This window comes from Miscanthus floridulus, chromosome 16 (genome assembly GCF_019320115.1).
Source record: "Miscanthus floridulus cultivar M001 chromosome 16, ASM1932011v1, whole genome shotgun sequence".
Classification (NCBI taxonomy): Eukaryota; Viridiplantae; Streptophyta; class Magnoliopsida; order Poales; family Poaceae; genus Miscanthus; species Miscanthus floridulus.
In genome coordinates this window covers 84989059-84997753 of record NC_089595.1, presented here as the reverse complement: position 1 = coordinate 84997753, position 8695 = coordinate 84989059, and the positions used below count along the sequence as shown (strand labels likewise).

Genomic DNA, 8695 nt, shown 5'->3' with positions numbered 1-8695 from the left:
GCTGCTGCTGTATGCCTGTGCCAGCGGTTAGCTCTGGCGAAGGAAGGCGACACTCGCCTCCGGAGGCAGACCTGCAAAGGAATGCCGAGCTAGCCCAAAGACGAATTCAAGTTCAGTATTGCATGCATTCCTTAGCTCCTTCCTTTGGCAAGATAACGCAGCTTAGGATGTCACTGAAAGTGACAGGAAGAAAGAACTACAAAAAGTCAACAGATGGTAAAATATATAATTGCAAAGGATTTCGACTATAAGGCAGTAGCTATCAATAAACAGCAGACTCTCCGATACTCCTATCAGCAACAATACTTGCTTTGAACACACAATTAGCGTGCATTTGCACAAACTGAAAATGAAACAAGTCATATTCTGCGCATTGAAGTGCAAAGGGAGACCAAAGATGTAAACCTCGACACTGGGTTCTCACAGCATCATCAGATAAATGAGCATCTCTGTTAATAGTGTTCAATGTAGTCACAGTTTCAACTTTCAAAGTACGCTGGCAACAAGATGTTGACCATGGTCAAGTGCATATTTACTACCCACCGTACACCGGTGGCAACATTTAAGTTGGACATACATGAAAATTCCATATGTATGTCAATTGTTTTCACTTGAAGCTGCCATGGATGAACGTGTTCTGGTGCTGAGTGTGTGCCACCTTTCTGATGTACAGCCATCTTCCCATAACTTAACCAGCTAATCTAACATGAAACACAGAAATAACTTCAGGTAAGTTTCGTAACATTTCTTTCCTCTGTTGAAGTGCTGATATATATCAGCTTCCTGTCGGTTATACCACAATATCAAATGTGCTGCATTCTTCACACTGTATGTAGAGTGCAGTCAGGCCAAACATAGTCTGTAAACAGAACTTGGGTGCTGATTTGCATCCTCTGTCAAAGTGATCCGTATGCGCATTGGCCAGCCGTTCTCGTAAGAACTCCAGCGTCATCTGATGGGGGAAAATATAAGCAATTAGGTTCCCTAACTGCCTTTTGCCAAATGATTTATAAAGACAACCTGCACTTACGCAAATACAAACTACCTTATCTTCTCCAAGGTCAAGCCGTAGTTTACAGAGAGTACAGTATATGAGATTATGTGTTTCTCGTAGATCTCCTTGCTTGCATACTGGACACCAGAGCTTAGCAGTTTCAGCAGCCTGAAAATGATTATAGCATATATTATAAGTCACTGAGCTAACAACAACACAAATGGCAAATATGACAGTCATATGAACAGCTGTGTTGCATATGTAATACAAAAGATACAATCCATCCAGAACACCAAGTTATTAAAAAGAAAGGGAAAAACACATCTGCACCTTTACATCTTGGTCTAAATATACCACATTATTTCTGTGAGATGCAATTAAACGATGCAAATTATGCACAAAAAGCAAGGGCATGTCTCTTACAGTCTAGTAACAATAAGGATAGAACTGCATTGACAAATTGCTCCACAAGATATAACACAGATACACTAGTAAACTGAAAAGAAACAGTAATTTTACGTTTCTACTGTCTGAAATTGCCTAGAATTATTCATGACTCAATACATTAAAGTGCATCCAACCAATTCTAAGTGTGCAAAATCTAAGTGTTCAATGTAGTCGCAGTTTCAACTTTCAAAGTAAGCTGGCAACAAGATGTTGACCATGGTCAAGTGCATATTTACTACCCACCGTACACCGGTGGCAACATTTAAGTTGGACATACATGAAAATTCCATATGTATGTCAATTGTTTTCACTTGAAGCTGCCATGGATGAACGTGTTCTGGTGCTGAGTGTGTGCCACCTTTCTGATGTACAGCCATCTTCCCATAACTTAACCAGCTAATCTAACACGAAACACAGAAATAACTTCAGGTAAGTTTCGTAACATTTCTTTCCTCTGTTGAAGTGCTGATATATATCAGCTTCCTGTCGGTTATACCACAGTATCAAATGTGCTGCATTCTTCACACTGTATGTAGAGTGCAGTCACTGGCGTTCTATTTGATCTGGGTCGGTATTGGCCTGGGTCTGAAGTTTCATATCACAATCTAAGTGTGCAAAATTAACAAGTACCCCCCCCCCCCCCCCCCCCCCCCCCCCCCTAATTCCAAATTATAAGACGTTTTGGTTTTTCTAGATACGTACCTTTTGTTATGCACTTAGATATACACGATGTCTAGAATAAAACACAATGTATCTAGAAAAGCCAAACAGTCTTATAATTTCGAATGGAGGGAGTATTTATTATCTCACCCCCACCTAGATGAACAGAAGGATTCCACAGTTACACATGAAGCACAGAACCATGAAAGAAACTGAAACATGTGCCCTTAAAAGACCACGTAGGCATGAGCCAAGACAGCACCAAGCACAGAACCAGTCATATGAGAATAGTATTTTTAAACACTTGATCAAGAAGACTTCTAAAACCTCCAATATCTAAATACCTCATTGTCATTTAGTTGCATATGATCAAAAACACTTTGAGCTAAATATGCATCTTCCTCATCAAGTGCCTCTAGTTCTGCAATGGTTAACAAATAACAACTGATTAAATAACTGACAAAAAAATTTCCAAACCAATGAGTAAAATATATCATGGAATTAGCAGAACTATGCAAATAAAAGTTGATCAGGTTGTTCTTGCAGCTAAACTCCAGCAATAGCCAATAAGATGAACAAACAGATTGTTGGTCAGTAAGCAGTGGGAATGAAATAATAACAGAAGTTATAGGTACCACACGTTTTCTGATTAGTTCTTCTCTAATATCTTCATAAAGAAGTCTTTCCATTTCAAGCAATATATCTTCACTTTCAATTTCAGCAGGCTTAGCAGACTGCGGTCCTTGATATTCCCATATGACATCCATTTCTTGGTCCTCTTTTCCTTCATTGGACTGTTTGAGTTTCTCTATCTCATCAGAGATGATGTTCCTGACAGCAGATTTGACCTTTTCCTGTCAGTTGCCATATTTAGATGAATCAGGTATTAACAAAAATGGAAATATATTCAAGCAACATATATATGTGAAGTATGCTAACACAGATGTACGCATTTGTCAATTGGGGTTGGCGATAGGCTTACTTTTCAGTTTTGTTATTCACATCCAACTTCAAAAGATCTATTTTTTTAACATGAATGTTTTCAAAAGTAATGGGAGTGCTTGGAACAAAATTATAGTGTGAATACTTATTCACCAACAATTAGTGATGCAGTGCATTAGTGTGTTACCAACAAACATTCATAACTGTACAACTCTGGAGCCTATAACATTGCTATTTATGCCATCTGTGTCAGCAAGTCAGTGTAAGAATTTTTGTTCAGAAAATAAAGTTTCAAACCAGAATTCTTGGACGGTCCACCTTAGGTAAATAAGAGAGTAGAAGCCGGAAAAAAGTATGATTGATTATAATAACATAGAATGCAAAGTTAATAGGAACAAACATTCAGCTAGGTGGTAGCCTATTGGATGCAGGAAGATGATATCATAAGCATTCAGGAATTAGTGAATTACATCATCTAAGTTTTATCCTGAGTTTTCTTTGTGTTTCAACCAGGAACATGCATTGATCACATGGAGAAGAATATAATGTGTAAAGAAGCATAGCTCATTACACATAATTTGCAAGATGAACGTGAAGTGCACCTCACCAGATCTGATAAAAGGAGAATTTTTATACCATGTCATTGGCAGGCAGCTGCCCCTGCTTCCTGATCCTCCAGAGCAAGTCAGTTCTGTCCTTTCTAACTCTTCTGAGGCAATTTGTTCTAAGCTGTTGATAGCAAAATAGGGGATAAGCACACATGGATAGATGGCAAGGAAGGCAGCAGTTTAAAATGAGAATGCAGGACCAACAATCAATTAGAAAAGTATTCAAATCGGAGCTGCCATATGCCCAAAAGGAGATCAAACATTTTAATTCACTAGATATTACGAACACTAAAAAGAAGCTATAATCACTTGACAACTTGATGCATACAGTGACCGCACAGGTAGTTCTACGCCGACAGACCATTCTGCCAATCGATCGAATACCTGGTGCGCGGCGCGGCGCGCCTGCGCCCATCCGCCACCAAATCACCTAATCCAGCAATCGAGCAGTATCATGGCGTCTCAGACCTCTGGCAAGCGCAACGTAGCAAAACAGCAATCGGAATTCGGAAGCGAAGAACCGCCGGCAAGGGATGCGGGGAGAGGTTGTCATGAGGCGGATTGGACGAACCTCCGATTTCCAGTCGGGGCGGTGGGCTTTGAGGGAGACCCTCCTGGGCCCTGCCGAATCCATGAACGCTCGCGCTCGCCGTCGATCGATCGGAGACGAGGCGCCCACCCACAAAGACGTTGTGGCCGTATGAATTGCGAACTCGCCGTAGAGCTGCCGTTGCTCTCGTGTGAGGTGTTGAGGAAGGCGAATCAAAGGAAGACCAGCACCTAGTCTCCGCTGGCGAGGAAGAGGATGGAGTGTGCTATCCGCCCCTCCTGTTCTGGCTGGGCTTTGGCTAATTGGGCTGTCCACCGTCTACTTGTCTTAATTTGCTTCGCCCATAAACAGCCCATTACTACCTAACGTCAAACAGCAAGCAGGCTTTCTTTAAAAAAAAAAAGAATAGCGAAGAGTTATCGATTATTTCGTCTTCGATGTACTCTTTTTTTTAAGATCGTTTTATATCTTATTATCCATAATTTTATACCAGCCTTTATTTTTCTTTGAAATATATCAAACGTGAGACACTCTTTTGAGTGTCTTTGTTAAAAAACAAGATAATGAAGAATATAAATATAACATAGCAATGTGACTCTGGCAACAAAAACAACGGTGAGCTAACAATTGAAAACAATAGCGGCTACGTCAAACAGTTGGATTAAGATATCAAAATAGCCTACACACACAAAAAAAGCACCAGCGGACCACGCCATTGCCCCCTAAGCAAAAGAAGGCGCACGCGACGTTATTTTCAACTAGCCTCACACCATCACCGGATGACGAAACTTCCAAGTCAACACGCCAACGCCGGCATCACTGCTCGAGCCATTGTTAAAGGCGATGTCTCACATCAAGCAAACCATTGCCATGCAAGGCAAGGCACTCTAGGATGCAAGTTATGTAGCTGTTACCATTTGGCAACATTATCTTGCACCGAACTAACCATTGTCATGCAAGAACAGCCGCCACAATCCTTTGCAAGACACAAAGTCGACATGCAAACAACTGACTCTAGTCAACGACTGTATATCTCCAATCAACCAAACCTCTTTGTTGAAAAAACAACATATCAAAGCGGGTGTTTACCGTAGCCAATCTGAAGGTCTATGTATAAAGAAGCAACAATGCACGTACTTCTCTTGTCCACCTTGTGCCGCACTGCCCTCTTGCCAACTTTGCGGCACCTCTAGCACACGGTGTTGCCCTATCATCATCCAACAACCGCCACACATAAGGTCTTCAACCTATATGCAGATGCCCTTGTTAAGGCCGTCTTCTGACTCCACCGACGCCCACTCTCTCAACTCGGTTACTATAGTCTCAGCACCCACCGAACTCACCATTGCATCATGAACACCACCACATGCTGCCCCTCGCATGAGCCAGCCAACTCGCTCCATCCATGACCCTCGATGAAACCAAACTATTGTTGCACTATCGTTTCGCATAGAACCTTGACACCACCATCACTACAACCTGCAGGTAGATCTGACTGCTAGGGCCCATGAGCTCGCTGGTGAAGAAAGTGGCACCGCCTGCATGGTTCGCTCGTCGTCAGCGAGTTCGCCAACCTATCCTGCAACCATCCTAGGCGTGCCGCAAGGAGCACTCCACGCGAAAGCCATGCACATTGAGAGTGTCCTGCTCCGGCCCATCACCACCTCTCAATCTGTTGCCCAGGCCTACCCTAGATGCGTTCTGGTTGTGAATATGGCCAAGGGCAATCTAGATCCAGCCTAGGGCCAAACGAATCAGGCCCCGGTGAAAGGTCCTAATGGCTAGAGGAGGGTGAATAGCCTATTAAAAAATTCTACAACAACACTTAACAAACCGGTTAGACAATGATGAGGCGAAGCAAGTGTTGCGCTAGCCTACTAAAATAGCAAGTCACCTACCATAATTCTACTTTATATAGTTTCTATCCACACAATAGCTATGACACTACACTAAGTTTGTGTGCTCTCAAAAGCTAACTAAAGAGCCACACTAACCAAATTAACAAGCTCTCACAACTAGCTACACTAAAGAGCTTGACAACTAGTTTACGGTAATGTAAAGAGAGTGAGCAATTTGTTTATACCATCGTGTCGAGGAAGGAGCCAATCAATCATAAGAATGAATACCAATAAAGACCAATCACCTCGGAATCAAATAATGAACACAATGATTTTTTACCGAGGTTCACTTGCTTGCCAGCAAGCTACTCCTCGTTGTGGTGATTCACTCACTTGGAGGTTCACGCGCTAATTGGGATTACACGACAAACCCTTAATAGGGTGCCGCACAACCAACACAAGATGAGGATCACACAAGCCACGAGCAATCCACTAGAGTACCTTTTAGCTCTCCACCAGGGAAAGGTCAAGAACCCCTCACAATCACCACGATCGGAGCCAGAGATAATCACCACCCTCCGCTCGGTGATCCTCGCTGCTCCAAACCGTTTAGGTGGCGGCAACCACCAAGAGTAACAAGCGAATCCCACAGTGAAACACAAACACCAAGTGCCTCTAGATGCAAACACTCAAGCAATGCACTTTGATTCTCTCCCAAACTCATAAAGATGTTGAATCTATGATGGAGATAAGTGGGAGACCTTTGGCTAAGCTCACAAGGTTGTTATGTCAATGCAAATGGCCAAGAGGGTGAGCTTGAGCCGTCCATGGGGCTTAAATAGAGAGCCCCCATGAATAAAGCCATTGGGCTCCTCACTGCATTGAACACGGGATGACCGGATGCTCTGGTCAGATTGATCGGATGCTGGACCCAGCGTTCGGTCGTGCAATGCACGCCATGTGTCCCCTCTCTTCAAATACTGAGCGCTCGATCTCAACGGTTAAGTGATGACCAGACGCATCAGCTCAAAGTGGTCGGACGCTGAGCCCCAGCGTCTGGTCATTTCTGGTAAGCATCTTGAGACGACTTTTCACGACCGGATGCATCTGGTCATGCTTGACCGGACTCACCCAGCGTCCGGTCACACGGTGGCTCTTCTGTGCGCTGCAACATCAGCTGGACTGGACGTACCTTGTCAGCATCCAGTCACCAAGTGACCCAGCATCCGGTCAAAGACCAACGCCAGCGTCTTTGCTGTATCATTAACCAAACTCACCGGTCCCACTGAGACCAGCGTCCGATCACTTCGTGACTAGCGTGACTAACTTTTTTTCAACTCTATCTTCTTCACCCTTGCTTAAATGTGCCAACCACCAAGTGTATCACCTTGTGCACATGTGTTAGCATATTTTCACAAACATTTTCAAGGGTGTTAGCACTCCACTAGATCCTAAATGCATATGCAATGAGTTAGAGCATCTAGTGGCACTTTGACAACCGCATTTTGATACGAGTTTTACCTCTCTTAATAGTACGGCTATCGATCATAAATGTGATCACACTCACTAAGTGTCTCGATCACCAAAACAAAATGGCTCCTACAATTTATACCTTTGCCTTGAGCCTTTTGTTTTCCTCTTTCTTCTTTTCAAGTCTAAGCGCTTGATCATCACCATGGCATCACCATCATCATGTCATGATCTTCATTTGCTTCACCACTTGGAATGTGCTACCTATCTCATGATCACTTGATTAAACTAGGTTAGCACTGAGAGTTTCATCAATTCACCAAAACCAAATTAGAACTTTCAATCTCCCCCTTTTTGGTAATTGATGACAACCCTTTCACAAAGATATGAATTGAAATTCAATTGAATCCTTGTTGCTTGTCCAAGCATTTTAACCATGTGTAAAAGAATATGGACAAGTTTTATGAACTCCAAATGATAGCAATTTCTCCCCCTACATATGTGCTAAGAGTTTGGATTATAGCTTACACATATGCTTAGATAGGAAATATAGGAGACAATGTCTACCAAATGATGCTAAGATATAAATGATGGACCTTTGAAGCGTGATACCAATCAGAGTGCACTAATATACCATCCTTAGCACCATGGTTAGCTCGATACCACTTGAAAACACTTGGAAATGAAATCACTAGATAAACTTATGCATGCTAGATTTTTATTTCATCATTCAAACCTACAACTAGCATACACCACATAAGCATGGATATTAAAATTTAAAACTTGTGCAATGCAAGCAAACGTATGAAATACACATTCAGATGCACCATACAAGTTCATGAGCTTGCTCCCCCTACTTGTGTGTTCAATAATTTTAATTGATCCTTTTCCTTTATCATATCTCTCCCCCTATGTCAAGTTCTCCCCCTTTGTTGTCTTTTCATTATTTTAGTACACTAATATCTTTATTTTTCTCCCCATGTACTAATATCTTTGTTTTTCTCCCCCTTTGTCATCAATGACCACAAAGGTTCAAAATATAGATAGGTTGAGATTATCGATGTCAATCAATGGGGTGAGGATCATTTTTCCAAATTTGGTTCAAACTATAATATTTGCCAAAGATATTTAACTTGGTTTGATCCAAGGACAAGCTTCTTCACACCTCCAAATAAGGGTTATCTTG

General features: G+C 42.2%; 1 protein-coding gene across 4 annotated transcripts; it reads right to left on the bottom strand.

Annotated features, from left to right (window-relative positions):
* Positions 1–431: 431 nt before the first annotated feature.
* On the bottom strand, positions 432–4470 carry LOC136512508 (uncharacterized). Of its 4 annotated transcripts, none has more exons than XM_066506473.1 (6): positions 4223–4470; positions 3680–3772; positions 2742–2955; positions 2446–2522; positions 1043–1162; positions 432–952 (listed from the first exon to the last, which is right to left on the bottom strand). In XM_066506473.1, exons 1-6 carry the CDS (start codon positions 4283–4285, stop codon positions 791–793), a joined length of 729 nt encoding a protein of 242 aa, XP_066362570.1. In that variant the 5' UTR covers positions 4286–4470; the 3' UTR covers positions 432–790. The 4 variants fall into 4 exon arrangements, with proteins under 4 accessions (XP_066362570.1, XP_066362571.1, XP_066362568.1 ...); XM_066506474.1 differs by having other exon boundaries at positions 1046–1162; positions 4223–4469; XM_066506471.1 differs by having other exon boundaries at positions 2446–2955.
* Between the last annotated feature and the right edge of the window lie 4225 nt (positions 4471–8695).